Source organism: Condylura cristata, unplaced genomic scaffold, assembly GCF_000260355.1.
Source record: "Condylura cristata isolate star-nosed mole 26May11 unplaced genomic scaffold, ConCri1.0 scaffold00008, whole genome shotgun sequence".
Lineage (NCBI taxonomy): Eukaryota > Metazoa > Chordata > Mammalia > Eulipotyphla > Talpidae > Condylura > Condylura cristata.
The window spans coordinates 3,680,776-3,708,297 of record NW_004567109.1 but is presented as its reverse complement, the minus strand read 5'-3'; the positions used below and the strand labels follow the sequence as shown (position 1 = coordinate 3,708,297).

General features: G+C 57.2%; 2 protein-coding genes across 6 annotated transcripts in view; one reads left to right on the top strand and one right to left on the bottom strand.

Annotated features, from left to right (window-relative positions):
* The window catches only part of FBXO44 (F-box protein 44), a 6,790-nt gene extending 6,473 nt beyond the window's left edge, over window positions 1-317 (bottom strand). For 4 of the 5 annotated variants that reach the window (XM_004678513.2, XM_012722205.1, XM_012722204.1 and 1 more), the window contains exon 1: window positions 233-317. The gene's annotated coding sequence lies outside the window, so the exon portion shown is untranslated. Of the gene's footprint in view, window positions 1-220 lie in introns of all 5 variants that reach the window. The other variant, XM_012722206.1, reaches the window with a different exon arrangement.
* Window positions 318-374: 57 nt separating this feature from the next.
* On the top strand, window positions 375-6,121 carry FBXO2 (F-box protein 2). The gene is made up of 6 exons (XM_004678511.2): window positions 375-484; window positions 3,694-4,068; window positions 4,630-4,759; window positions 4,831-4,926; window positions 5,332-5,467; window positions 5,699-6,121. The coding sequence occupies exons 1-6, from the start codon at window positions 463-465 to the stop codon at window positions 5,831-5,833; spliced, it is 894 nt and encodes a 297-aa protein (XP_004678568.1). The 5' UTR covers window positions 375-462; the 3' UTR covers window positions 5,834-6,121.
* The last annotated feature ends 21,401 nt before the right edge of the window (window positions 6,122-27,522 follow it).

The window sequence follows — 27,522 nt, the reverse complement described above, 5'->3', positions numbered from 1 at the left end:
GGACGCGCCCCCCGCCGCGACATAGGAAAATAACCAGGGCGGGGGGTGCCGGGAGGAGCCTCTTGCCCCCACCCTTCGCCTGGGCCGGGTGCCCCACACCCTTCGCCTGATCCAGACTTTCCCTGCTCCCCGTCTCGCCTCCTCTTCCCAGCGACGCCCCCAGAAAGGAGATGCTCCCATCCGGAACCCCCCCACCCCATTAAAAACAACAACTGAAAACCTGACTCTTGACCTTTCCCAGCCTCCTGGGTCCGCGGAGGAGCCGCGAGCTTCAGGCCTGGGGCCGATCTCCTCGGACTGCGGGGCGTCCGGGCCCGTGGCCAAAGGCGGGGCGGGGGCGGGGGCCTTTAAGAGGCACCGCCGGCGGGGACCGACTCTACTCGGGCAGCGCCTGGACTCGCCGCCGGACGCGGGCCGCTGCGCTCCTGCTCCTCCTCTCACGACCGCCCTCCCTCTGCAGCGATGGACGGAGACGGTGACCCAGGTAGCCGCCGCTGTCCGGATCCGCTGGCTCCCGCCCGGGAGGGAACCCAGGGCTGGAGGGCCAGTGCCACGAAGAGGGGGTGTCGTAGAGCGACAGCTCCCATCCAGCGCGGCAAACTTCCACCCGAGCAAACCCTTAGACCATCTCCAAAGATCACAGGCCGCTGCTGTCCCGGTCTTTCGGGAGGCCTGGAGAGGTGACAGACAGGGAGGGAGAACTCCTGGGTCCCCTTTTCCCAGGAGCCATGGGGTAATCCCACATCTCTGCCATCCTCCTCCGGGAGGGGCTAGGGCCCGGGTTTGGGGGGTTTGGGATGCATCTCCATTCAGGGAGGCTACAGGCCTTTCACTTCCCCCAACTTCTGTTCACTAGCTTTGGCCAAGAGCTGCTTGAAACCCCATGGATTTCTTGGGGTTACTGCTTTCTCCCCAACCCATCGTAGCCTTCCTTCACTGTGGGCTTCCTTGTCTGGAGGTGGCTGGATGGTGGGGATCAGGCGAGCGGTGAGGGAGAGTTGGGGTGCCAGCCTTATGCTCAGGGCCCTCAGAGACTGCCCAGTCATCTTGCCTGGTACCAAAGACCCTTCCCCGCAACCCCCCTAACTCTGCTGGGCCTGAGGAGTTGCCTGCTGAGTCAGGGCGGGAGCTGCCTGCCTGCTGGCTCCCCCACCTCTCCTCCCCAGGACTTTCTGGAGTGGGCATTGCTTGGGGGAATGCAGTGGAAATGGATGCCCTCTCAGGTAGCCAACTCCCCCTCTCCCAGCCCTGAAATCACATCTTCTTCAGCCCACTTCCATCGGTGGTCCCCTTGCCACACCCTTATAGGGCAAAGGGGCTCCTGCTTTTTCTCAGGGCCCAGTTGTTCCATGGCCTCCAGGGCCCAATCCAGGTGAGTGAATTAGCCTCAGCGGCAGCTTCCAAAAGCCAGATAACTTTCCGACAGCAACAATGTGGGGAGTTGTGTGTGCTCAATAGGGGGTGGGGGGCCTGTAATCAGATCTGGGGCCTCAAGTGCCAGGCCTGGGGCCGGGAGGGAGGACCCAGCAAGGTACACCTTTCGGAGGAGCATCAGGTATCCCCCGGGGCCAGGGCAGGGCAGAGGGAGGGGTGGCGAGGTGAGGGCATTGGGCCCAGCTCCCCCGAGAGTTGTGGGCAGCAGAGGCAGGCGCTGGGGCCCCGGGGCCTGGCATCTTCCTCTCTGCCTTCCCACTGTTCTTTTGGGGGTGACTTGGGAGAAACCGGTAGGCCTCTCTGGGCCTCCATTTGCTCTTTACCAGAAGGAAGAGGGTAAATCCCCACATCATTCAGATGGAGCCGGGTGGGGGGAGAGGGAGGTAATCTGTAATAGTGGAGAAAAAGGCTGTGCTTGATAAGACTTTACCAGATAAGCTTTACCAAGGACTCCTTGTGAGCCCTGGGGTCTGAGAGGTACACCCTGATTCGCTCAGGGTGGCGCTGCATGGGAGGGGGACAGGTGCTATGGGTGCAGGTGAAGGGCTGGCAGGCTGAGGCCCTGGCCACACCCACATTTGGGTCTAGGCCTGTCACCTCCCCCAGTACCCATTTCTCCCACCACCTTGGCTTTCCAGCTTCCTGCCCCAGAAAACCGTCCAGAGCTGTGGCCTCCCCCACCACTGGGGGAGGCCCCGGCTCCTCCCCACTGGCTCTCTCTCCTCCACAGTCGCTGGGCACTTGGTATCTGCTTACTCCAGGGAGCCATGGTCCAGCTGAGGCCAGCTGGGGCCCAGCAGCAGACCAACCTGCAGCTCTGGAATATCTCTCCCTCCTTACAGTTTTCTTGTCTGGCCCATCCTGAGCACAGGCTGAATGGATTATCCCAATTGATAGATGAGAAAACAGAGGGCCAGGGATAGGAATAAAAGGGGTGAAGAAACCTTCCTTTCCCAAGCAGAACTTTCTCCTTGTTTGATAGGCAGGGTCTCTATATTATTATTATTTTTAAAATTATTATTATTATTTTAGATTTTATTTATTCATGCATACAGAAATGGGCACAGGCCAGAGGTGCAGGGGCAGCAAGAGGACTCACCAGAAACAGAGTGGGGAGCAGAACTGGCAGATCGACAAAGTACATTGCTGAGGGGAGCAGCGGGGAGACAGGAGAGGTCTGCTGCGCCATGTGGGTCAGCTCTGGGGCAGGGATTGAACTTGCACTGAAGCGACCATGGCTTGCTTCTCAGTGCAGTGCTCCAACCCACTGCGCCACCAGGGAGGGTCTCTTTTAAGGAGTCCCTCGAGGCTCCCCAAGTCACACAACTGCGCTGGGCATTGATAGCAGGGGCCCCAACCTTTCTCCCCACCCCAGGCTCCCAGTCCCCAGCAGCCGGCCCTAATACCAGCAGCGTGACCTTTGGAGTGTCCTTTTCACATCTCTGAGCCTGCATTTTTATCTGCAAAATCAAAACCCCAGAGGCCTCCTCAATCAATGCTTTATGGAGGTGGTGGGGGTGGGAGGTGACTCTGAAGCCGGACTGCCTGGCATCAACTGGCGGCCCCAGCCACATTTGCTGTGTGATTCTGAGCTGTTTCACCACCTTGTGCCTCAGTTTCCCCTCATTAAATAGGGATAGCAAAAGGAATGACCTCCAGAGGTGCTGTGAGCACTTAGAGACTCTAAAATGAAAATGCTCAGACCAGCCCTGAACACTTGCTGAGTGCCCAGTAAACACTGGCGGCTGCCAATGTGCCAGGCAGGGTGCCAGGTCCTGGCACCGTGAATGACATCGCCCTTCCTGGGGCTACTCCTGCCCTCATGCTCTCGGTCTCACCCTGAGAAAGGCACCCTTCAAACGTCACACCCTAGATAGAGCCAGAGCTAGGTAGGCAGGAACTCTGGCTCAGTGTGATGGGGGAGTCCTGGAGGGCTTCCTTGAGGAGGTGAAAGTGACAAGGATTTCAGGGGGGTTTGGAAGGACAGACGAGACCCTGTGAGAAGATTTAGGGAGGCCACGGATAATCACTTGCTGTTATCTGCTCAGGCACGGAGTTTACTGCTCTGCAGGGGAATCTGAGGCTGCTCCCCTTGGTATTTAGGGGCTGGTCTGCGGCCCCGGGCCCCTGGGAGCACAGCCTCTGGCCACAGCCTCTGTGGCCCCAGCCACTGCTTGTCGGAGCTGGGTGGTGGGTGGGGGGCAGCTCCTCTACTCGTCGCAGTTCTGCAGGGAGTCACAGGAGCCCCCGCCCCCCTAGAAAGCGTGGGCCAGCCCGAGGAAGCGAGCCTGGAGGAGCAGCCGGAGGGGGCGTGCGCGGAGGAGGAGAGCGCCGGGGAGGAGCGGCCGGACGAGGAAGGGGAGGCGGCGGCGGCGGCCTACCTGGACGAGCTGCCCGAGCCGCTGCTGCTGCGCGTGCTGGCGGAGCTGCCGGCCGCCCAGCTGGTGCGCGCGTGCCGCCTGGTGTGCCTGCGCTGGAAGGAGCTGGTGGACGGCGCCCCCCTGTGGCTGCTCAAGTGCCAGCAGGAGGGGCTGGTGCCCGAGGGCGGCGCGGAGGACGAGCGCGACCATTGGCCGCAGTTCTACTTCCTGAGCAAGAGGCGGCGCAACCTGCTGCGCAACCCGTGCGGGGAAGGTGAGGGCTTGCGGCGAGCTCGGCTTCCCTTGCAGTAAAGGGGGTCCGAACAGTGCCAGCCTGCTTGCAGGGTTACATGAGATAAAGGGCTTGGCACAGTGCCCCCACAGAGTAACCCCAGTAAACACTGTACAGTGGATCCTTGAACAGTTGGGGGTGGGGGGGCGCCGACAGTGCTGTATCCCCGCCCCCAGTCGCAACCCCGCAGATGCCGCTCTTAGACCGGGTTCCAATGCCCTGGCATCCCGGCAAGCTGAGCGTCTGTAAAGGCACCCCTCTGTAAAAGCGCAGGCCCCGTTTGTTCACGGACCAACTGCTACGGGTGTGTCCCCAGCTGCCTGCTCCCTGGCGTTCTCTCCCCACGTCTTCCCATCTTCCCCCCTCTGCCAGCTGGGACTGGCCAGGCTGCGTGTATGGCGCGGGTGGGGGTGGGGCGGCAAACAGGTGCCTAACACACCCGCCACGGTCTACTCACCTTGGCACCATGAGGGCACCACATGCATCCCACCCCACTACAGGGGCGAGAGGACTGGGTGACCAGGGGGTGTCCTGTCCCTACAGAGGACTTGGAGGGCTGGTGCGACGTGGAGCACGGTGGGGACGGCTGGCGGGTGGAGGAGCTGCCTGGAGACTGCGGGGTGGAATTCACCCACGACGAGGCCGTCAAGAAGTGCTTTGCCTCCTCCTTTGAGTAAGGAGCAGAGGGGTGGGGGTGGGTGGGAGGGGGGCTCTGCGCTCAGGCCTGACTCCAGTCCCCCCCAGGTGGTGTCGCAAAGCCCAAGTCATTGATCTGCAGGCCGAGGGCTACTGGGAAGAGCTGCTGGACACCACCCAGCCGGCCATCGTGGTGAAGGACTGGTGAGCAGCTGCGGGGCGGGGCCGGGCCAGGACCGTGGGCTGGGTGGAGGCCAGCTGGAGCCCACTTTCCAGCCTCTGGGGCTCCCTCCCAAGTGGTTGGGGCACCCGGGCCACCGGGTTACAGTAGGTGGAAATCCGCCTCCTGTTCTGAATCTTAAATGTTAGCAAATTTTACTTTTTAAATGTGCCTGCGGCTCAAAGAACAAGTGTCTCCGGGCTGGCTTTGATCCAACTTTGCGTCTAACCTAACTGGGGTTTAGACCTTGGGCTTGCACCTTGGTGGAGTCAATTTCGCTCTCTGGCTTCAGTTTCTTTAACTCTAAAATGAGGACACGGGGAGAGGGGTTGGGGAGAGCAGCGGAAGATCCTGCCTGTAGCCTCTGCTCGCGTCCTCCCCGGGGGCAGGTATTCAGGTCGCAACGACGCGGGCTGCCTGTATGAGCTCACGGTGAAGCTGCTGTCGGAGCACGAGGACGTGCTGGCCGAGTTCAACAGCGGGCAGGTGGCCGTGCCGCAGGACAACGACGCGGGCTGGGTGGAGGTGAGCCAGCAGGCGTGGGGCGGGGCCTGAGCTCAGGGGCGGGGCATCTGGAAGCCACGCCCACCACGTGGGGCGGGGCCCCAGGACTGGAGAGGGCAGCGGTGGAGAGATACTGGGCTGAGACACTGAGGAGGGCTAGTCATGGGTCAGTGCACCGGTGTGGGGCGACGAGGGGAGGTCTCAGGGCCCCGAGCCTAACCCTCCCTCCTCCTCGCCACCCCCACCCCCCAGATCTCTCACACCTTCACCGACTATGGGCCCGGTGTTCGCTTCGTTCGCTTCGAGCATGCGGGACAGGACACGGTCTACTGGAAGGGCTGGTTCGGGGCCCGGGTGACCAACTGCAGCGTGTGGGTGGAGCCCTGAATGACCCCTTTCCAGCTTCCGCGCCGCCCCAAAGGCGGGTAGACTGGCCTTAGCAGTAGCAGCCTCCCCCCCCCGCCAGTGCACCCCCCTCCTCTCCAGGCCCCTTACTCCAAGCCCAGTCCTCGCGCTAGAGGGTTTGTTGGCGTATATTGCCTCTGGGAAATGAGACGGGAGAAGGCGTGGGCTTGGGCTGGGCCCACCCCAGGGATCCCTGCACCGCGTACTGCGCCTGCGCAGTTTGGGCGCTCAATAAATGTTATTTGTCCGAGGAAGGAATGAATGAACAAACGGATGAATGAACTCTCCCGCCCCCTCGGCTGCATCTTTCTCTGTCTCCTGAAGGCCCCTGGCCCAGTCTGGAAAAATACTTGGTGAGGCGCCAGCAGCTCTGGTTTCCGGGGCCCTTGGCCCGGTGGGAGCCAGCCAGACCTGGGCCGGCTGCACAAAGGCTGGGATTGTGAGGCCGAGGCGGGGGGAGCCGGGCCTGGCGCCTGACTGACACCCTAGCTGCTCGGGGACCAGAGCACCGTGTGAGGTGGGAGCTGCCCTCCTGGCCCCTTTCTGAAGCCAAGATTATGGGTGAGGGCAGCAGCATCTTATCTGGGGTAGGGATCCCCCGCGCCCCCACTCCCATGGATGCCAGTGTCTGGGGTGAGGGCAGAAGGGGAGGTGGGGGAGCACAGGCAGGGTCAGCTTGGTGTTCCTCTTCGGTCCGCAGGCACGTCACGCGGTCCTCCTTGTCTGTTGTTGGATTCCATGAGTGTCATTAATATCTGGTCCCCTTGGTCCTTTTCCATGCCCTGCCTGGAGGCTGGCCCTAGCCGCTGTGGTGCCAGGCTCTGTGCCAGCCACACTCTAGAATTCCCACTGGTTCTCAAACCCAGTCCCTCCCCAGGATGCTCAGCTGCTGGCCCCAAGGTCGAGGGTCTCCAAACCGTATCCCCTCCCTCCAGTCTAACGCTATGCTGCCCACCTGCTGGTCACGGGTAGCCAGGGCCTGAGATGTGGCCTGCCTGCTCGTCTTCATTGGTTTATTCTCTCACTCATGAGTCCTGAAGCCCCAACTCCGACCTGGCCCTGAAGTAACAGGGGCGAGTAAGACAGTAACAGGAGATGTCAGGTTCCTGGCCAGGTCAAGGGCAAGGCATGCTGGGAAGGGGTCAAACCTGTGTCCTGGGGGCCTCCAGCCTAAGGGTAGAGGACTGCAGCTACACTGGAGCCCCCCTCAGCCTGATTGGGGAGCCGAGCCCTGACCTCTGAGACTCCCAGTCTGAAGGTGGAGGTGCAGTCTCTGCCTGGGGGCACCCTTGGGCCCTCCTGGGGGTTTCAGTCTAGTGGCTAAGGCCTCCTCACCCACATGAGTTGCTCACCCCCTGAGCTCCTGGGTTTAAGTGAAGGGGTAACAGGAAGGCCATGCTTTGGGGCGAGAGAACAAGATGGACCTGTGAGAGCCACATGGGAATGTCAGGGGGGACGATACCCAATGGGGGGTCTACAGGAGGAGGCTGGCGGATGGAAGCCAGCCTGTGAGGACTGGATGGCAGGGTGGGAATGTGGGAGGCAGGGAGGGGAGCTCCCCTCAGGCATTCAGGAAAGAGGCTCACGAGGGGCTCTAGCTCTGTGCTGGGGAGTCAGGTGTGGCAGTGGGGTCAACAGCCAAAGGGCACTGGCGAGGGCCAGGCGCAGGTAGAGTGAGGCAGGCGGGTGCCAAGGAAAGCTCAGCCTTCAGGGCCACACAGGGGACACAGATGCCAGGGAGGTGTGCGTGGCCAGCCTAGGGAGCCGTCACCAGCGCGGGCCAGCTGTCAGCAGGCGCCAGACGTCCAGAGGCCACAGTCTCTGCCCTGAGGCTGTTGCTGTGGTCTCTCTTCAGGTGTGGACCCCACAGACAGGACTTCAGCTCAGCTAATGGGGTGCCTCTCACCGAGGGGGGGGCAGTTGGATGCAACACTGTTGTTTAGCTCAGGAACGTGAGACAGCTGCTCCAGCTTATCACAGGGCAGAAGCAGCAGGAGGAGATGGGCACAACAGGCCTATGGGGCACAGGCAGGCCCTGTGCCAGCACCCCCATATCCCAGAGGAGGGGGCAGGAGTAGAGGGCATTCTCCCTTCTGCACGGGAGAATGAAAGACTTTCCTGGCACGTGAAACACGAAAACTGGAGAAGTTCAAGTTCCAGCGCAGAAGCACCTGGCCCTACAGTGTGTGCTCTCATCCCTGAACATCATTGCTCCCCACCCCAGAAAGCAGAGCCCCCCCATAGGGGAAAGCCATCTCCTTCCTTCAAGGAGAAACACACACATGTCCAGCAGGGGGCGCTCGGGACCCCGTGCTGCCACCTAAGCGCCTTTCTTGCAATCTATATTTATTGAGCAACTACTATCTGCCAGGCAAGCTTTAAACGGACTAGAACTCCGCCCTCCTGGAATATACATTCTAGATGGTGAAACATGTCACAAACAGCTAACTAGGTGAATAAAATAATTTCCAACATAGATCACAATAACGTTATAAAGTGAAACTGTTATTACTTCCATTTTTTTTTTACTTCCATTTTTATGGATGAGAAAACGGGAGGAAAGAGAGGTTGCCTGAGCCCACACAGCTGGCCCATGGCGGACTTGAGTTCTACCCAGCTGTGTAGGCATTTGACCTTTATGTTATTGTAAACAAAGTAGAGAGAGAGGACTGGAGTGCTACTTTGGTCAAAGTGATCTGGGAGGACCTCTCTGAGGAGGTGACACTTGGTGGTGAGGGGGAAGCAGCCACAGAGCTCTCTGGGGAAGGACTGCTGTGGGGACAGCAAGTGCAAAGGCCCTGAGGTAGGAATGAACTGACACATCAGAAAGGCAGGCAGCACAACTGGCGCTCTTGAGCAAGTGGGCAGCGGCCAACATGAGCTGGAGGTATAAGTAGGCAGTTGTGAGTTTCTTGAGGACCTACTACGTGCTCGGCACTAGCGGGTGCAGACAGTACATGCAGCAGGTGTATCAGTTTCCTCTAGGAAGAGACCTTCCCTCTGCTTAGCAGGAGCTGGGGAAGAGGAGCAACAGCCTAGTGGATGGAAACAAACTTCCCAAGAGTAATAAACAGGATGACCGGGACGGCGGCAACACGGTGGCGATGCTGAGGGGGCTGTGACAGGCGTGTGTGACACTGGGGCTGTGACAGGCGTGTGTGACACTGGCTCATTTAATCTGCTCAGAGTCCTCTCTGGTAGACACAGACGTTCCCACTTTACAGATGAAGGCGCTGACTCAGAGATGCTGGGTGACTCCCCAGGGTCATTCAAGAGAGTGCTGGGGGCTGTTCAACCCAGCTGAGCAGAATGTCCAGCCCACGTGCTAGCTACTTCACTGTGGCACAGGGTCAGAGGCGGGCATGGGCAGAGCCCAGGGACTGGGAGTTGCAGTGCTCAGGCCCTGGGTGCCAGGGTTCTCCATCTTTGCTCCAGGCTGGAGGAGGGGTGCTGAGTCTTCCTGGGCCACTTTGGTTAAGGGACATGGGGAGCTAAGATGATTTTTTGAGGTTTCACAGTGGGGCCCTCTATGGAAGCATTTTTCAGTGGAACAACTTTTTCCTTCCCTTTTCTGGTTGATTTACTTTTTCTAGCGGGGGTTTGTGGACTTGGTACATGGTTGAGGACCAGACGGAAGGAAAGACCAGTTCCTTCGGTCACCACTAGGTGTCAGCATTGTCAAGGGAGTCCCCACCTCTGGGCAGAGGAAGGGGCCTCAGGGGTGGGATTCGAATCCCAAACCTGCTTTCTTCCCACGTCCTAGGGCTGAGTCTGGGTGAGGATCTGAGGCTCCTGCTTCATTTGGGGGCTGCTTTTACTCAGAGGCTGGGTCCAATGAGACTTAAGTCCTGTAAGTCTAGAATGAGCTGGTGTTCTCCAGGAACCCAGACCCACCTAAATCTGGGACCTAGACCCTGCTGCCCCTCCCCCCCACACCAGGCCCCCACCTAGGATGAGCCCTTCAGGCCTCTCTCGTGGCCTCCTGCCTGCAGTGAACACAGGACACCCAGGCAGAGGCAATCTCAATCGGCTGGTGAGTAATGGCTTTCCTATCCCCCCCTCCCCTGTAAATTAAACCTAATCTTGTGTTGACTCTGCTGAACAAGGAGAATAATGAAGAAGATTAAGATGAGATGGTATTCATGCTCCTCCAACAAGAGCCAATTAATTGTCAGCGGGATTACCGCCCTGAGCGGAGCGGCCACAGCTCTGCAGAGGGCTGGGCAGGGCTGTGGCGGGCTCCTCGCTCTTCCGTCGGGACAGTTGGCGATGCAGCAGGAATGGTTTCAGTTAGACATAAGGGAGAAGAGCCGCCTGGATGCAGGAGGGGCCGGGGTCACGGGGGAGGGGGCGTGTGGATTGCACACGTGCCAGGTAAGACTCGAAGGTGGTTCTGAGGGAACTCCTAGACCCTGCCCAGCATGGCATTTGCTTCCTGAGACTGGCTCCGTGTCCATCTGCAGCCCAGGCCACCTGGCCCTCTCCCTGCCTTTCCTCCCTCAAGGGCTCTCTGTGATGGTCCCTTTGGGGGTGCCCTGTGATGCGTGAACCTGCGTGCGGGACTTGGCGTCCTCCTCTGCTTTCCCTCTTCCCTTTCTCTCCCAGAAACCGGGGAGGTCACTTTTCCAGGGTGAAGAGCTGGACGTAGAGGAACATTTGGGTCTCACACTGGCTTTGCCCTGTGCTCTCATCTGCAAACACAGGGCTGCAACCTGCTTCACTGCTCCGAGGGGCCAAGGCCCCCCAGGCCCCCTCTCAGCTCCTGACATCCACGGGGCCTCTGTACCAGAGGCGAGGCTGAAGATTGGTCGGCGGCTAGGCTGAGGCGGCCGTTGATGAGGCCGACAGGGAAGCAACATCTGTTGATTGCCTACCCCGTCTATATCTTCTACATGGTTTCCTAGGCTTCATTTCATTCCCCAAATTATAGAAGAGGAGGCCGAGGCTCCTAGAGATGGGCCTCACATTGGGGGTCACAAGCTGGACTGCAGTGCTGGCTGGGCTGGGCCAGGGTGCCATGGGCCCCGAAGCTTTGCCGCTCTCCCCAAGCCCACCTTGCTGCACGCACGTGACAGCAGGCAGCCCACACTCAGTGAGTGAGACCTCTTCAAGTGCTATTTCTGGCCGAGAAAGCCCTATGTCAGTTTCTCCCACGTCTTGGTAACTCCCAGAAGCAAATAGATTGTGTGTGGTTTGCAAAATTCTTGGCAACTCACCCATCTTCCTGCTACTATTAAGAAAAACCCATCCTCTCACCATCTCAGAACTTGTTTCATTCCTTGAATGGGTATGGTTTTACTTTCTGAGCCTGAAGTCCCCCCCAAATCCACATTTTAGGGTCAGTGACAGTTCACACCTACTGAGTACTCCGTGCTGGGTGTGTTCAAAGTACCCTTCCTACCTGGTTTTCTGTAACTCACCCTGCACACCTGGGTATTATTTTTACTCCCACTTGAGCGATTGTGACGCCAGGGATGCTCAGAGAATGCTGTCTTGCCCAAGGTCACACAGCTTGGCTGGACTCCAGCTGAGGTCTCTCCCACCCACACCAAGGGAGATGTGACTTTCCAGGGGATTCCAGCCCTGGAGGTGCTGGGATGGGGTGGGGTGCAGGGTTCAGGGAGGCCCATGTCCCCCGGGAGCTCACCTAACTTCCAGTCCTCTGACTTTCCCTGTCTGTGTGGCCCTGGCTAGGTCACTTACCCAGTTGGTGCCTCAGTTTCCTCATTTGTAAAATGAGGCTGTCCCTACCTCACGGATGTGTTGTGAAGATCAAATAAATTAAAATTTGAAAAGCATTTGGATGAGAACCTGCACATCAAGTGTTATACGCGAGGTTGTTAGATTAATAGAATGAACTGGCAACTGCAGTTGATAATAAAAGAACACTGAGGGCGGATGTTCTTGCCTTTTCCATCTAGGAGTCCAGAGATCAAGCATCTTACCTGGACCTTAATCTGGGAAGCCTTCCTGGAGGAGGCTGTGAGCGGACTCTTGATCTGAGAATAGCAGGAAGGTCGATTAAACACAGGCTAGGACAGGATCTTGCAAACGGCAACTTTAAACAAAACAGTGTGTGTAAGGAAACCAGGTTCTCCTTTTTGCTCATCTGCATATAAAGAAACAATGTTGGAAGAAGCAACTTGAATATTGAAGGATGAGGAACAGGGCTTAGCTTCTGGTCCCGTCAGCCAAAGCTGCGGGACCAACTTGTCTCTTCCAGGGACTTAGTGTTATCATTTAGCAACATGCGAACCACCACGTGGTATCTGAATATGAATAAAAATCTCTGTCCTTGGGGACCCATGAGTGAGGAAAATGAACAGAGGGTCTTGAATCTTCTTTGAGACAGCGTAAGGGGTCCCCAGATGGAGGGCAGGGGCGGGAGGGAGGTCTCTGGGGATGGAGGTTGTGGCGAGGCCTCCAAACCTGCATAAAGACAAAGATGACTTTGGAAAAAGAAAAGAAAAAAAAAAAAAAAGGAAGAGTGAAAGCAGGCAGGGAAGTGATTTTCTCGGCTAGCGTTTCTTGGGGGAATTAAATCTTGTTTTTCGTCATCACGGAGTGGAATAATCCAATATATTAAAGCAGAAACCCCCGCTCTTAGTTATTGCTGTGACTTTGACCTAACAGTCTTGGCTGCATTTGGAATTAGATGGTCCCAGGGAGGGAGAGAGGAGGGAGGCGTCAGCTCCCTGGATCAATTACTCTCCTCTCCGACACCGGAAAAATGAATTATTCCCCCAAAAGCAGGCTCCTCGTCCGGTGAATTCTGCACTGCAGTGCTGGCGGAGTTATACAAAATTGAATTTGGTCTGTGAGAGACATTTCAAACCAGGTGGAGTGTGTGTGCTGGGGGCGGGTGTCTGGCTGCCAACGGGGGACGCCCCCTGCTCATAGTCCTCGGGTTGGGGCCAAGAAGAAGACTTCACCTGTCCTGGGCTCCACCTTCACACTGCAAGGGTGAGGTGTTTTGTTCCCTTCTGGAGGCTCAGAGAGGTGCGTTTGCTTGCCAGAGGCCACACAGGCATGGTAACCACGGCAACCTGTTACCTGTGTCCCTTGTCCTCTGGTCCTGCTGAAAATGGCCTCAGAGTCTCCACCCTGACCCCTGGCCCCACCTACTGTGGGGGTACAAGTTGGGGTTGGGAGGCTTTAGTGCTGAAGCAGTAGTTCTGTCCACCCACAGCTGTGTGACCTGGGACAAGTAGCCCAACCTCTCTGGGCCCCAGTTTCCTGATGCCAAAAAAGTGGGGCTCGCTAAAATCCTACGCTGGCCACTCTGCCAGCAGCAAATGACAGGGATGCAACTCAGTGTGGCCCGGTTAAAAAGCAAATCTGGGGTGTCACACCACACAAAGGCCAGTGGCCATCCTGTCCGGCAGGGCTGGGTCCAGAGCACCAAGGGAGCTATCCCTTCCGCTCCAGGTGGCTTCGTCCCAATCGGTCTCACCCCACTCACTGGGCACCCCCGGTCCTGCCTCCTCCAGCATGAAGTCCTGCGGGTCCACAGACTCCGTGGGAATCAGTTCCTGTGTCCAGAGGGTGGCCCCCAGCTGGGCAGGGCTGGGCGGAGCCACCCGGCGAGACCAGCGAGCCTGAGCTCCGGGGCTGACGTTGTGGCACTGGGCGAAGGCGACTGGAGCTGCGATGACACCTGACATCTGTCCCAGCCTCGGCCCCGGGTGGATGGGGGCAGCCCTGGGGGGAGGCGCTCGGCCCGCTGCAGCTCTGTGGACAGTGATGGCTTCTGGTTCTTCACTGAAGGGGACACAACATCCTCCTGGGCGGGGTGTGAGGGGCCCCGCCTGGACTCCCTGCTCCCCCCGCCCCCCAGGTCTCCTGCTCCATCTGCTCGCTCATCCCTACCCCTACAAGACCCTCAGCTTTGGACCTCTGCCTGGCCAGGGGTCCCCACAGAAGGGGCACTTCTCACCCCACACCCCAGGCGATACAGGGGCTGCATTTCCACGAATGACCTGGGGACGAGAGGCAAAAACTGGCCTGAAATGGAGCTACTTTGGCTGAAAAGCCCTCCCCTGGATTGGAGCAGGCTTTCCAGACTAACGAGCTGGGGTGGAGGGACGCAGGGGAGGTGGGGGCTTCTGACCCAGAGGCAGGCGCCTGAGGGCTGGGGGCCGGGGGGGGGGCGGGGAGGCTGTGGGGACCTGTGCCTTGAACGAGAGGCTCCCAGGCTGCAGCCGCCTGGCTTCCCTGCCCCCACTCTGATCTTCGGCACGTAGCATTATGGCCGTGGTGGCGACAGTTGTGCTGACTTTATCATCTGCTCCTGGACTGGGAAGACACTGGGTCCCTGTTTTCACCCCCTCACATAAAGTCTTGTCATACTGCAGCTGCCTTGGCCTGTCACAACTTCCCTGAGCAGGGAAGGGAGCCACTCTGACCCACTTTCCTCATGGATTGAGCATCTGCCCCCAGGGAGCAAGGAAGAGCCCCCCCCCCCCCCCCGTCCCCCGCCCCTGAGCCGGGGCTCTTTCTGGCCTAGAGGTTTCACTCAAGGTACCAGCCCCACCCTGGACCTTGCTAGTTTTGGATGGAAACTGCATTAGGGAGGGAATAACCTGGCCTCTCCTGCGTGTCAGCCTTCTACAGGGTGCTGCCACCTTGCTTCTGGGATCAATGGTGTGAACGGGGTGTGGGCACCCCATGTCTGTTGCCTGGTGTAGAGAGAAAGGACTGGGGGCTCACCCCAGTCTGGGATTGAGAGTGGAGGCAGCAGGCTGCTCCAGGGCCAGGGAGGAAGTGAGGTAGGGAGTGGGTGGAGCTGGCAGGGACCCGCCTCTCCGGGGGCCCTTGGGTGCTGAGTGCCGGTCCCCTGCCCAGCAGGAATCTGGGGCCTCAGAAGGCAGAAGTGCTGGCCAGCACGGAGCAAGGGACTTGGAGTGGGATTCTGAGCAGGGCCGAGCACCAGGGCCCCACCCCAGGCCTGGGTGAAGAGCGAGGCTCTCTCTCTTGCTCTTGGCTGTGTGACTGATCAAGGCTGTGGGCGTTCCTGCGCGGGCTTCCTCGTTTGTCAAACAGGGAGAAAGACTGGTCCTGCCCTGTTGGGCTCTTATAGGAATAACCCCGGGTGCTGACCTCAGGTGCTCTCCAGCCACAGCCGGTCTCCTGGTCTCCCGACACATACTCACATACTCGGTTTTATTAGTATTTACCCCTAAGACATGGAGGCCACCCCCAAGGCTCTGGCAGAGAAGCCCAGGGCTACAGGCCCTGTGAAGGGCAGGGCGTGGGGCCTCAGAGCTTCCTCCTCTGGGCTGCAGGCCTCCAGGGAAAGGGCACCGGTCAGGCTCTTGGCCATGCTTTGCCTGTCCCTGATCCAGGACCCTGTGTCTCTTGGCACAGGAGGGGCTCTCTTATACTTCTTGAATGTCTGGGGAACCGAAGAGGGGGATCTTATTTTTGCTTTGGGCAAGGACAGTTGAGGAAAGTAGGGGCCAGTCAGAAGAGAGGGAAGGAGGAAGGGACTGGAGGGAAGCGGGAGGGTGCAGCAGAGCTGAGGGTGCTTGGACCATAGGGGTGCTCCGTGGAGTTCTCTGAGTCCCCGCTAGGACGGCTGTCTCTCCCGAGGGTGAGCACCGCTCCTTCAGTTTCTGGGCCCCTGGTGGCTCCTGCGCCGCCTCTTCTGTCTCCCTCCCTGCTGCCCTTCACCTTAGCGCCTGAGGCCCCAGCAGCCCTGTCTCTGCCCAGAGAGTTCATCCCAGTCTCTCCCAGCAAGGAGGAAGCATCTGCAGGGCTCCCAGACACCAAGAGTGGGGTGGGGTGGGAGAGGGTACCTGTTGCCGAGCAGAGACTGGACCAGGGGAAATTCAGATGTCCCCTACCTCTGGGAAGACTGCCCGGAGTCCCCGACTTCTCTGTGTCCTCCGCCTCTCAGCTGCCAGCTGGAGCAGAAGGGTGCGAGTGGGCGTGGCTGGAGAGGACAGGCAGCGCCCATGTCCTCATCTGACTTCTCCCACTAGCAGCCCAGGTACCTCAGGCAAGTCATTTTCCTCCCCGCATCTTGGTAACATTATTTTCCCCCTTAAATGGATGTAACAGTGCTTATCCCATGGGGTTAAGCTTGTTCTCGTAAAAGCAATGGATACACACCAGGTGCTCATTAGAGATTTTGGTGTTGATCTGATTTTGACATGTATGGGGACATCAGGTCCCCTACGGGGTCCACCCAGCACCTAGGAGAGAGGTGGGAGGCCCGTCAGTGGGCCTTGTTAGCCACGATGTCCCTAAGGTGTGTAGTCCACGGGAGAGTGGACCGAGACTCAGATCAGAAATAGTGGAGAACAGTGAGGGGCGAAAGCAGCGGCTTCGGCCCTGCCTGAGGCCAGGGTGTCCAGTCTTGAAAGCATCTGTTGCAGGGGTATAGGGACGTGTGCGTTTGTGATGGGGTGAAGTGTGTGTGTGTGGGGGGGCCCAAACCGATCTGTCTTCTGGAATCTGGCCAGAATACCTGTAACTTCAATTTCAGGCCCCATCTTTTGCCCTGACAGGACAGTGGCCTTCCCTGTCTTCTGCCAACTCCCCTTCCCTCCGGATAAGATGGCCTGGGGCGTGAGGATAAGGAGAATGGGACTTCCCTAGTCCAGGGTTCAAGTCCAGTACTGGTTCTTTCTCTTGGGGTGGCTTAGGCAAATCACTTCTCTGAACCTCATGTTCCTCCCTGGTGAGATGGGGTAATAGCGTTTACATACAAACAGCAACCAAGGCAAACGGCTGAGCTGCATTGCGATCCTTCTACAAATAAGGATCCAGAGGTGGAGTTTACTCTGGTAAGACTTTTGGAGTTCTCACTGTACCCTTGACACCCCCTCAAATCCTTGGAGACACTGTTTAAAGCAGATTCTGGCCTGTCACCTCCTGCCCTCCCTCCCGCCCCAATTCTGAAATCTTTGGGAGGTCACTCACCCAGCCTGCTGGCCATGGAGTGGACTGAGCTCCAGATCTGACCTAACACAGCAGATGGATTTCTGGTTTCCTCTGGGCCTTTGTTTGCTGGGCTGTAAAGTAGGGTGGTAACCTCTGCCTTCTTCTTCCTTGAGCCTTAATTCCACCCAATAAGAGCTTGCTCCGGGGGTGGGGAGTGAGGCGGTGCATGCAGATACATGCTGACTGGCCGCCTGAAAGACTGCAGCCAGCCTCTGCGTGGGCAGGAGAGGCAGCCTTTCCCGTCCTGCCCAGAAGCCAAAGGAGAGCAGGAATCCACCCAGAATGATCGCAGCCTCACAACTGCTGGCACCCGGTAGCTGGGCCTTAGCTTGGGTGCAGCTTGGGACTTCTGTCGACGTGGGGTGGAAGTCAGGGGCCCGTCACGCCTGCCCTTTGGTGCTTACCCTCACCCCTCCGGCTTTTAGTCACTTTGAAATTTGCAGAGGCGGCCTTCCCTGGTGGCGCAGCGGGTTAAAGCACAGCACTGAGAAGCTTAAGCCACTTCCGCATGAGTTCGATTCCCGCCTGCCCCAGAGGAGATCCACATGGTGCGGCAGACCTCTCCTGACCCACCTGCTGCTCCCTCAGCAGTGTCCTTCATCCATCTGCTTGTTCTGCTCCCCACTCTGTCTCTGGTGAATCCTCTCACCTTCCGCATCTCTGGCTGGTACCCCAGTTCTGTATGAATGAATAAATCTAAAAAAAAAAAAAAAGAAATTTGCAGAGAAATGTAGGGGGAAATGGGGGCCTTTTCCATCCGGGTCACCCTAGAGGGGTGCTGACCTTCTGGGAGGTCACGCATTTGAAGCCAATAGCAGCAATCGGTGTGCTTCAACACCGCGGACAGCACCCTCCCCAAACCAGAGATGACAACTGCTTAGTGGGAGAGCTCCAGTTGACAGACGTGGGCCGGGGACACACAGTTTCAGGGGAGGAAAGCTATGGCAGAAGGATTACCGGGCATTTGCATCAGCCAGCAACAGAATTGCACACTTTAATACTTTATTCCACCTTCCCCTTTTTCTCATTTTAAAGCAGAGAAAACTGAGACTCAGCAAAGTATCAGAAGTTGCCTCAGATCACACCACTGGAGTCAGTGAGAGCATACACTTCAATTCAAGTTTGAGTCTAGAATCTCCTGGTGCTCGTCTGATCCGGTGGGCGAAGCGCAGGCCCCAGGCACTCACAGCAATATCGCCAAGGCCGTGGGTTTGTCGCTGGGCGGCCGGGTCTGTGTTCGTGTGGCTTGGTGGGTGCCGCTGTGTGTGCAGGGGGTGAGTGTAGTGGGGTGTGATGATGTGCAGGAGGCACCCACTATGTGGGTGGGTCCTTGTGGGAGCAGGGAGGTGCGAGTTGGGTCACATGCTGGAGGTCCTCTCTCCTGGAAGAGACCTACACTTCACTGCTGGCCTTTTTTTTTTTTTTATTCCAAAGCACTTAAAGAACAGACCAGAACTGATAGCTAAATTAAACCTGCTGAGAGCGCCTGTTTAATTGAAAATGCCATCTGTAATTTAAATGTCAGAATCGGGATGGTTATTACGGCCGCCTTGAAGACTGGGGCTCATTTCACAGTTTCAAAACATACCAAGAAGAGCAGCAAATGGACCATGGCCTGCGGCGTTGTGGAGCGATTAATAACTTCTTCGGTCCTGCTGAGCTCTGGCTCCCACGGCAGCTCCCACAGATGAGCCTGGCTGGGAGCTGGAGCTGGAGCTGGAGCTGGGAGCCAGGGCTCCAGGATTCCACCTCCTGCCTCACTATCTCACCCCCCTGCTCCGGCCTCCACTCAACTTCACGACAACCTTTCCAAAGCACGAGGCTCCTCGTGTTCCCTTCTCTGGCATTTCTGGGATGGAATTCCCACCTCCTATCCTGGCCTCTGAGCTTCTGGAAACAGCTCAGCGTTGGGTCCTACAATTGACTGCTGAAGATATCCTGAGTGTCTCCAGGCCTTTGCATAGGCTGAGTGCTCTTTCTGAAAAAAACATTGCTTCTCTTGTGCACCAGGCAAGCACCACTTACTCATGATTCAGCCCCAGTGTCATCACCTCCTGGAAGCCTTCCCTGATTGCCCAGGCTCCCCACTGTACTGAGCTAGGCAAGAGGATGTGCTACTTCTTGTTCACCCAGAGTGTTTCATTCACCTTCATAACTGACTTTCCACAATGCTGATTCTTTCCACCCCCTTCTCCTTATACTCGGAGGCAAATATAGTGCCTTATTCTTCTTGAGACCTGGTTCCCTGCTCTGAGAACCACAATAGCTAATATTTATCAATCTCCCGCTGTGTAGCAAGATTGGCCCTTGATCCCATCTCAGAAGTGGAAAAACCCAGGGTTGGAGAGAAACTTGTCATAAGCCAGACACTAACAGTAGCGGAGTGGAGAGCTGCGGGGGGAGGAGCCTCGAGAACTGGCACTTAACCACTCTGCTCCAGGGCTTCATGCCGGGAAATATTCATTCCACACGTGAAGAGCTAATCAGGTATGTTCTGGTGTCTATCCGGGGAGATGCTACAACACAGCGATCGGGCATAAACTCCAAGGGGCTTCACGAGCCCTCACGATGAGCTCATGTCCGAGGGCGCTTTCTTTGCACGGGGGCCTGCAGGATGCGTCCTAGTGCCCAAGGCCCATGGCTTCCAGATCGGAATCCTCGTCCCTTCTCCAGACAGCTTTGCCCGTGAACCCCACTGCACTCATGGGCCAGGGGGTGTGCAGGATGGCAAGAGCTTGTGTCCTGGCCTTCCACTTACAGCCCTGGACCGTGCCTTCCCCTCAGTGCCACAGCCTCCTTCTCAGAAATGGGCCCTGTGTACTGGACTCCACGCGAGCAGGAGGTACCGCCCTCAGCAGAGGCAACTGCAAAGGCCCGCTGCATGGCAGCCTCTTCTCAGTTTATTTATGGGGTTAGAGATGGTGCTCGCTCTCCCCCAGCTTCTGTCTTTGGGGCAGTTTAAACTGCTGCGTGGGAAAACCACACTTGCTCTGTGAAGGGCGCCACACCTGTCAGGCTCCCGTCCCTCAGCCTCCTCCAGCCCACACCCGGCTTCACACTCCATCTGCCCTCTGCCCTGCTCTGTCTCCTCGCCTTCCCTTCTCCAGGGTTGTCATGCAACCATTTATCCCCTCAGCTGAGGTAAAAACAGAGAAACTCACTCCTAATTAGATGGGTTTCCACCTCTCCAGGTCCTCACTTCTTGCATGCTCTTGACTTGTTCAAGGAAATCCTATATCGACATCGGGATTGATTTGCATAATTCAGGTATAATTAGGAGAAAGGTTTGCCAGAGTGGCAAGCAGCAGAGTTGGCACTGCGTAGCCTGCTGACCTTGGGGAGAACTTGGGTCTGGCCTTTTATCCTTCCAAGTTCACGGCTCCCTTTCTCAGCAAAGTCCCGTGGGCATCTGTCCCCAGAACCTTACTTCTCCGTGAAGTTTCAAGTCAGCGGGAAGGATCTCTCACCCCCAAAGTGTCTTCTTACCTGGCCGGCATCTGGGATTCTGACCATGAAAGCTCCCCCAGGGGCCTCCTGGATGGTGAGAGGCTTTGTGCTGGCCAGGAGTCAGTGGACACAGGGGTCAGATGCCTACCATCTGGAGGGGGAGAGGACTCAGGGGAGTGTCATTTTGACAGGAGGAGGAAAGAAAGCAAAACCAAGCAGTGCTGGAAGCAAGACACTAGAAGTTGGTGTGACCCAGTGAATTATGCTCCCGCGTGCTGTAAACTGCTGGTGTGTCCTTGGGAAGATGAGGAGTGTGAGGAGGCAGGGGAATGAATGAAAAATGCACACCCATGCCCGGTCCATTCCGTAATCACTTCTTTATGCCTTCATTTCTGCATCTAATCACTCTACACACACGTTGAGGGGCTCGTGGGTGCAGGCAGAGTGTAGAATTAGGGGCTGATGTGAGCAAAGAGACGTGACCTGTATGCATGTTAACTGGCGGGTCTGGTTCCCACCCACTCCGGCGCAGGAGGGGGAGTCTTGGCCCAGGATCTGAGGCTGGAGTGGAGGGCAGCTCTGGAAAGGCACAGTGTCCAGGCGACCACCTGCTCTCCCTTTTAACCATGCCCCTGTCTGGTTCACCCATGAGCTGGTTCTGTGCCAGGAAGGGAGGGGACAGCCTGGGGTTGTGGCTCCCCATTAAGCATGCCTCTTGGGAAGCAGGAAGATGGCCAGGGAGTCTTTCTCCATACCCGACCCTGCCCCCCACTCCCGCCCATGTGTGAGCCCTCTCCTCCCATGCACAGTGGTCATCACCAGAAGCCACATCCAATTTCCCCAGGGAGCAACCTCCGGGCCACTGATTTACTCGTTAGCTGTCACCGTGGGCCCTGAGTAATAAGGCCTCTTCTCGCGAAAAGGATATTAGAGTCTGAGGTGGGGAGGGCCGGGGCCATGTGACATTTATTTCCCGGGCATTTGCTGCAGTGAATCACGGGCTGTCTACCTTGCTCGCACACGGCTCTGGGGGCCTGCCCACTTCTGCCAGCAGGCCCCAGGCACTGGCCCCGCCTTGGGGCAGCCAGCCCCACACAGGGCTCCGCCCGCCAACCAGGGATGAGGCAGGGAGGCGGGGAGGCGGCGGCCACCCTCCATCTGGAGAGACCCTTGTTCATTCACTCACTGGTTGGGCAAATATTTCTGCTGTTTCCTGCAGAGCCCTGGGCTGGGGGCTGGGCATGCGGGGCGAACCAGTCATGCTGGACTGTCCTGGCCACCCTGGTCAACGGTCTGCTGTGCGGTTTTGGGCACCAGCTGCTGGAGGAGGCCTGGAGGGGGCTGGAATTCCTCCGCCAGTCTCTGCCTGGCCCGCCCCTCCCCCACCCTGCCCACCTTTGCCCAGAGGCTTACACAAGATCTTCAACCCCAGGGTGCTCTGGCCATACCTCACGCCTGCCCCAGGACGCCCCTGCTTTCTTGGGGGTGGGAAGGAAACCCCCAGATGAGGGCAGCTTATCTGCTCTCATTTGATCTTCACTTTGCAGATAAGAAGCCTCACCTAAAGCCACGCTGCCAGGCTCCGCTGTCTTCCCAGTTCGGCCTTTGGGGTGCCGGGCGGGTAGTGTGGAATTGGCCGGGGTGGGGGTACTTACATCACGGAGGTTGGCAGAGACTATCCGCAGTGGCAGCAAGCACAGGGGTGTTCTCTGTTTATTCGGGCAGATGGATAAAGGAGAGTCCTGGAGACTTCGGTGGCTTTTTCAGGCTTTAGTGCTCTTTCTGTGCCAACTGTGGGGAGGGCCGCAAAGTTGTCAGGCGGAGGCTGGGGCCCGGCAGCTCCCAGCCCTGCGTGAATCTCCACGCTTCCTCTTCGGGCTCTCTCCGTCCTGTTTCCCTCTCTAGCTGCCCCTCCCTGCTCCTCCGCACCTCTCCGGTCCCTGAGTGCTGCGGCCCTTCGAGCCTCCGCCTCCAGGCTCAGGTCTGCCCACTTACGCAGGCCCACATCAGCTCCAGGCCTCCTCCCCGAGCCAAGCGCCTCCTGCATTCAAGGCCGCAGGTGAGGGCCATAGAGGCCAGTGGGGCTAGAGGCTAAGCTGTCACGTACCCTACACGATCCAGGCGACCACCTGCGCTCCCTTTGAACCATGCCCCTGTCTGGTTCACCCATGAGCTGGTTCTGTGCCAGGAAGGGAGGGGACAGCCGGGGGGTGTGGCTCCCCATTAAGCATGCCTCTTGGGGAGCAGGAAGATGGCCAGGGAGTTTTTCTCTCACTATCCGTGAGAGTCCCCGCTGCCCCCGCAAGAATTGGCTGTTAGTTTTTACCAGAACGGCAGTGCCCCTAAGGGGGGGCTATGGGAGCCCCAGAGGGTGGCCCTCCCTCGGGGAGCAGCTGCCTCGCTGATCCAGGGAGAAGTGAGCGATTGCACAATGAATTCCTGCTGAGTAGTCAGGAGTTCCAGCCTCTGCTTGGCTACTTTTTAACATCATAGGTCGTTTTGGAAATCAGACGCAGCTCCCTGCCACCCTCCCTCCCACACGGGCTAATGATGAAGTGAAGACCTATGGCTAATTGAGGTCTCACTCAAGGTTAACAGGTGCTTTTATTGGGGTGAGTGATAGCTTCTCGCTGGCTCTGAGGACACAGCAGGGCCTCCTGGGGGAGGCCACCCAGGCCCTCTCTCACTGGGGAACGCAGCCTGCACGTCCCGGGGTTTCCTCCTCATCCTCCTGGTCTCAGCTTAAATGTCTTCTCCTCAGGAAACCCCGCCAGTCTGGCAGCCATGGCGTTTCTTCACCCTGCCATTTCCCCCTTCAGCTCATTTCAGTTTTATTTACTAGTGATTTCTTTCTTTTATTAGAATGCAAGTTTGTGACTATGGGAAACTGAGGCAAGAGCTGGTCTGGGCGCATCTTCTCTCGTGCCTCGCTGTGGCTGCTGGCTAACTCATCCGTCTTCTCTCTGTGACTCCTCTTGACTCAGCTTTGGGGCTGTGGCCCGCGATCGGTTTCCTTGGCTCAGAGTCAGAGCTCTGATCTCGATCCCTGGTTTTGATGCGCATTCTGGGGCAGAGACAGAAAGGAGGACCTGGAACAGAAGTGGGGGGCCCTGCTCCACCCTGTTACCCGCCCCCAACCCCCGACTCCAGCCTGGAACAGTCACTGCAGCCTCCCAGGCACAGACTTTCTAGACAATTCTCCTAAGGCCTCCTCTGCCTTAAAAAATTGTTGTACTTGGCCCTCCCTGGTGGCGCAGCGGGTTAAAGCACAGCACTGAGAAGCTAAAGCCAGGTCCGCATGAGCTCGATTCCCGCCTGCCCCGGAGGTGACCACATGGCGCGGCAGACCTCTCCTGACCTGCCCACTGCTCCCCTCAGCAGTGTACTTCGTTGATCTGCCTGTTCTGCTCCCCACTCTGTCCCTGGTGAAGCCTTTCACCGCTCCTGCACCTCTGGCTTGTAGCCCAGTTCTGTATGCATGAATAAATAAATCTTTTTAAAACATTGTTGTACTTTTGATATCATGGCAATGCTTTTCATTGGAGAAAATCTGGAAACGGCAGAACAATATTAAAATAAACCCAAAAATAATCCTGTAGGTGAGAGAATCAGACTTGGCTTTCTCTTCCTTTCCCAGCTCTGCCCACTTGAGCCCAAGGCCCCGCCTCCCCCGGCAATTATAAGTAACGTTAAAACTGCCCCCAGGACCAAGTTATTACTTCCAAGAATAATAGTCTCTGTTACTACAAGAAACTAATTAACAGCATGCAATGAGGGGGAGAAATTCAATTAATTAGTGGCTTAATAAGCGCCAGCAATGACTCCGGGCTTGGCTTGGGAGACAGGAGGGTGGGGATGGTGACCCCACGGGCTAGGGGTGGGGGCTTAGCAAGTGGGGAGGGGGGCCGGAGGGACAGGAGAGGCAGCAAGAGCCTGGTCTTCTAGTAAAGAACCTTGTTTCTGTTTTTGAGCATTTTGCTCTACTTCCTGGGCTGAGGTGCTGAACGGCCAGGTAGGATGAGGGAGGATTTTACTCTTGTAGTTTTCAGGGGGACATGTGTGTCCAAGGATGTATTTTACTCAATCTTACCTGGAACATTATCCTTCTGTCTTCTTGCTACAAAAATATTACAAAATATTGACACATGAAGAAGGAATCCAAGATCATGCCACAAAAATGTAAGAAGAGGGCCTCCCTGGCGGCTCAGGGGTTAAGTCTCAGCACTATGAAGCTGTCACCAGCCACTGCGGCCTGAGTTCGATCCACAGGGCGCAGCAGACCTCTCCTGCCTCCCTGCTGCTCCCCTCAGCAGTGGATTTTAATAGATCTGCCTGCTCTTCTCCTCCCCACTCTGTCTCTTTTGAATCCCCCCAACCTCTGGCCTGTACCCCAGCTCTTGTATGCATAATAATAAAATAACAAATAAAATAAATCTTTAAAAAATATAAGAAGAAAATACTATACAAGTTTTATTTAATAAATACATAATAAAAACATATTTCCCCTAGACTTTGTGGTACTTGTGAGCTTGAAAAATTGCATAATTTGTAGTGCTTTTTAATGTAAATAAACATTTTATTCTAAACTTTATTTAAAATGATTTATTTTATTCTAAATAAATATTCCTTTTTAGGCCTGTTTTCAGGTTTGCATTATTTGTTTAAAAGCTCCTGTGCCCCATCCATCCAGATGGCAGAAACTTCAGATCCCAGTCAGCTCGTCTCACCGCAGGGCGCCATGTTGAAGCTCCTTGTGCCTCCTCCCTGCAGCCAGCCATCAGAGGGGGCTCTTTACAAAGACCTCTCATTGCCCCTTCCACCTCCGTTGGTGCCCTGGCGTTCTCCTGGGTGGCCTCTCTGCAGTTACCTGGATTACTCGCGAAATCACCTGCTGGCGTTTCCCTTGCGCAATGTCTGCTTTCCCTCTCTTCCTGTTCCCTGGTTAGCAGAGTCTGGTGATTGGTCAGAACCCCATAGCTACGGGGCCCTCCCTGGTGGCACCACGGGTTAAAGCACAGCACTGTGAAGCTGTCTGCAGTCATTGCCGTGTGAGATCAATCCCCGGCCAGGGAGGGACCCCCAGGGCGCCGCAGACCCCTCCTGTGTCCCCACTGCTCCCCTCAGCAGTGTGCTTCAGTCCATCCGCCTGTTCTGCTCCTCACTCTGTCTCTGGGGAATCCTCTCAACTGCTCCCCACATCTCTGGCCTGTACCCTAGTTCTTGTATGCATAAATAAATAAATCTATTTTAAAAAGAAGAAGAAAAGAGCCCCATAGCTGCGTGCAGAATTCGAGGGTGAGCAAGGGGCGAGGGGGGTGCTGTCGGGGAGGACAGGCGAGGGTAGCTGAGCCAGGCACTTGCCCAGCTGGAGCTCCTCGCTGCGCTGGAAAGGCGTCAAGTGCAGAACTTCGGGCTTCCAACTCCTCTGCCACGATCACATCTGGGGCCAAAGCACCTTAATGAGCGCCCGTGTGTGGGTGCCGGGGGATGTTTCAGCAATTCTAAGGCGGGAAGCAGGGGAAGAGCCAGGCGGGGGTGACAGGAAGCCTCTGCCGGTCGGGAGCTCTCTCAGGGGTGTTGTCCAGAGAAGAGCCCTCTGACCGGCCCCATCAGCTCTGGTTGGCCGCTGGGCCAGCGCCCCCGGCCGCACCGCCTGTCCCCCTGGCTTCCTGGACCCCCTCCTTTACGCCTATTAAAGCCAGTCGCTCTGGGCCGGCCACTTCCAGAGGGAGGCCGATAAAGCGTTTATTGAATTTATGATTTTAATTTATGACAATTCTAATCCCATTATGGGTTCCCTTTTGTCTGCAGCCTGCACAGTGGTGGAGTTTAATTACGGCCAAGCAGGCTCTCCCCTGCTTGGGACCTTTCCTGCCTTCTCCCTGGTCCATCCCCCGCCCCAGCAGTTTGAGTGAAAGGTGTTAAGAGTAGATCTTAAAAGTTCTCATCACAAGTGGAGGTGGAAAAGATCATGCTTAGTGAGATAAGCCAGAAAGAGAAAGAAAAATACCGGGTGGTTTCACTCATAGCAGGAGTATAATGGGGGCACAGTAGAGTGGCCGGAGAGGCCCCCTGGCCTGCAGCATTCAGCATTCCCTGCGGTGGCCGCTGCCCCCCGGGAGACACATGCGACGCTTGAAGAGGGACAGTTAGGGCTGCAGTTGGAGTGGGTGCAGCCTGCCCTCCTGTACGGGCAGCCCCGGGGTGCCCTGAGCTAGGCAGGGTGCTGGGGAGGAGCGAGGGCCTCTCAGGGGCCACGCAGGGCCAGTACGCCACAGACTGAGACAACGAGCAGGTGGTCCCAGACGCCAATGCCCAACCCAGAGGTGTCCCAACCACGGGAATGGTCATGGGGTGTCTCAGAGCCCCATTTTGGCTTCTGTGGAGAGCAGTGCAGAGTGGGAAGGAAAATAGATAAGACAGGCGCTGGGTCGGGTCAGCTGGGTCAGGTTAGTTGGTCGGGTCAGCTGGGTCGGGTCGGCTGGGTCGGGTCAGCTGGGTCAGGCACTGAGCATGGGTCATGTTTGGCCTCTGTGATGATTCTTGTTAGGCTGGAAATTAGGGGCCACCGCAGGCCTGCCTCGACCCGCCTGGAAGGAGAGTAGCTGGGTGGCGTGAGATAAGAGGCAGAAAGAAGAGGCTGACTATGGTGGGGTGGGGAGCAGACCCAGAGTTCAGGAACCAGAGGGAGAGTCAGAGTCGCAGGAGGGAAAACAGCCTGGCCTGTGGTCACGGATTACGGACAGTTTCATGGGGAAAGACGCAGCGTCTTCTCTCAGTTGCTTCATCTATAAGATGGGCACCAGAGCATGGCCAGCCTGCCCTGCTGCCCACAGAGAGGAACGGGAGTGGGAACCTTGCAGGCAGGGCAGGTCTTGGTGACCGAGCAAGGGGACAAGCAGCATTTCTCGGCTCTCTGGGTCCCAGCTCTCATGTTACGGGGGGGTCAGGACCCAGTGACTGTCTGCAGAGTTGATGATTCAACATGGAAGGCTTCCTGGAAGAGTCGAGCTGAAAGAAGGGTGAAGGTGGAGGTTTATGCAGGTGCCGGATCCTGGTTCCTGAAGAAGCAGACGAGGGTGGAGAAGTACAAGGGAAGAGGCAGCTTGGGGTGGGGGTTGAGACCTCAAGGCTGGAGCAAGTCACTTAAATGAGCTAGAGCTTAGGCGATAGGGAGTGGCGGGGGCTGGGCCAACAGGATTGTGTGTGTTGCATCTACAGGGGCGGCCATCTCCCTGCTCTAAGGGTCGTTGTCATGCAAGGATGCTGGTCCTGGG

Excerpts from the sequence above, each read along its gene's own strand:
- FBXO2 (XM_004678511.2), top strand. The coding sequence starts at position 463 with ATGGACGGAGACGGTGACCCAG. Across the intron at positions 4,069-4,629 it reads GCGCAACCCGTGCGGGGAAG|AGGACTTGGAGGGCTGGTGC; the intron begins GTGAGGGCTTGC and ends CTGTCCCTACAG. Across the intron at positions 4,760-4,830 it reads TGCTTTGCCTCCTCCTTTGA|GTGGTGTCGCAAAGCCCAAG; the intron begins GTAAGGAGCAGA and ends AGTCCCCCCCAG.